At 52.3% G+C, this 1,808-nt stretch overlaps 1 protein-coding gene across 1 annotated transcript in view; it reads right to left on the reverse strand.

The window, feature by feature from the left end:
* The window catches only part of AARS (alanyl-tRNA synthetase), a gene marked incomplete at its 3' end in the record, with an annotated part of 5,048 nt that extends 3,716 nt beyond the window's left edge, over positions 1-1,332 (reverse strand). Inside the window, exons 1-2 of the mRNA XM_009871064.1 lie at positions 1,150-1,332; positions 589-777 (exon numbers count right to left, since the gene is read on the reverse strand). Of these exons, the coding sequence (XP_009869366.1) occupies positions 589-777; positions 1,150-1,293 (333 nt within the window). The remainder of the gene's footprint in view (positions 1-588; positions 778-1,149) is intronic.
* Positions 1,333-1,808: the final 476 nt, after the last annotated feature.

Here is a 1,808-nt window from a genome sequence, read left to right on the forward strand (position 1 = left end):
GTAGGGGTAGGACATGGGGCAATGGCCTGAAACTGCAAGAGGGTAGACTTAGGTTAGCTCTAAGGAAGAAATTCTTCCCCATGAGAGCGGTGAAGCACTGGCACAGGTTGCCCAAAGAGTTTGTAGTTGCCCCATCCCTGGAAGGGTTCAAGGCCAGGTTGGACGGGGCTTGGAGCAACCTGGGCTGGTGGGAGAGAGGTGTCCCTGCCCACAGTAGGGGCTTGGAACTAGATGATCTTCAAGGTCCCTTCCAACCTGAACCAGTCTGTGATTCTATGACTTCACTCCCAAGAAGGGAAGGACACCACTATTTCACGATTGCTCCTGGCCGAAGGTCCACCCCAGTCGCACAGCACGGGCAACTCCCCACGGCTTCAGAACAGCCACTAAGACTCCAGACTGGCAGAGTTAAGATAATCAGCTTTGTAAACCCTGAGTAATTAACCTCGAAAAATTCTGCACGCCTGGGGCAGCTTCCACGCTCATTTATTCCGCAGGAACCACTTAGTGCTGAGATACTCTCTCAGTTGCCCTGCTGAGCCCATAGATACGTGTAACTGTGTGAGAGCTGCACGAAGCCTGTTTCACCTTGAAATAATCCCCGAAGGACCAGGAGCCCAGCATCTCGAAGAAGGTGTGGTGGTACACATCCTTCCCCACATCATCCAGGTCGTTGTGCTTGCCCCCTGCTCTGATGCACTTCTGAGTGTTGGTGGCTCTGCTGAGTTTAGCGAAGGGGTGCGACGGGTCGATGGTGTTGAGGAAGATGGGTTTGAACTGAAAGGGTAAAAGAAAGGATAGATATAAAATAAAAACAAGAGCGAAAGCTGCCTGCTGATCTCCCTCTCTGCAGCCTGGCCTCAAAAACTACTACTTCAAAGGCTCTAATAGCTGTGCCAGGACTCGCTGCGGTCCAAAGGGTCAAAGAAGGGAGACTGGCAACGCTCCCATCGCCGCACCGTCAGCCCAGCGGGCACAAGGACCTCTTCCAGGGCTCTCGCCAATTCTGCATGAGCGCAGAGGGCTGCAGCCAACACATCACACCACCTCTTCACAACCAGAGGGAAGATGAGAGGAAATAACAATAATTTTCTAAGCTCTGCAAACGGCTTCCCAGGTTTCAGTAGCTACAGGGCTGTAGAATCTCACCTGATTCATACCAGCGTTGGCAAAGAGCAGCGTGGGGTCATCCAGGGGGATTGTAGAAGACGAGTGCACATAGGTATGCTTGTTTGCCTTGAAGAAGTCAATGAAGCGCTGCCGGATCTCGCTGGCTGTGAGCGTGGCTTCCATCTCGAAGCTGCGGAAGGGAAAGCGGCAACGCCTCGGTGCAGTCTGAAGGAATGACAACAAACAAGGCGCTTAACGTGTCGTCAGCTCAATCACTGACATCGGAATCGCTGCCTCCACCTCTCCAAAGGGTTTCTGTCGGATAAGCCCTCTCACCGACTCCTCAGTTCAACCATCACCCTGCCCCAAAGAGCGCCGGCTCCGAATTTTCTTCTTCCCCAACCTTCTAGAGTTCTCCTTTTTCTTTGAAAATGTGGCTCTAAAACAACCCATTCACCCGACCACATTGCTTAGTAAGAGCTTGTGTTTGCCTTGCTGGAGACAAAACAATTCAAGGTGATTAAATATTGCAGGGTCATAGAACGTCCGAGTTTGGAAATAACCTCGTCTGCCCCTGCTGCTCAAAGCAGGGTCACAAGCCCAGGGATGCCTGGAAACCTGTCCCGAGAGGAACAGCACCATCCTAACAGGGACGTAAAGCGACCCCTGCCAACAGAGGTGCAGAGGGACAACAATTC

Source organism: Apaloderma vittatum, unplaced genomic scaffold (genome assembly GCF_000703405.1).
Source record: "Apaloderma vittatum isolate BGI_N311 unplaced genomic scaffold, ASM70340v1 scaffold32316, whole genome shotgun sequence".
Taxonomy (NCBI): Eukaryota; Metazoa; Chordata; class Aves; order Trogoniformes; family Trogonidae; genus Apaloderma; species Apaloderma vittatum.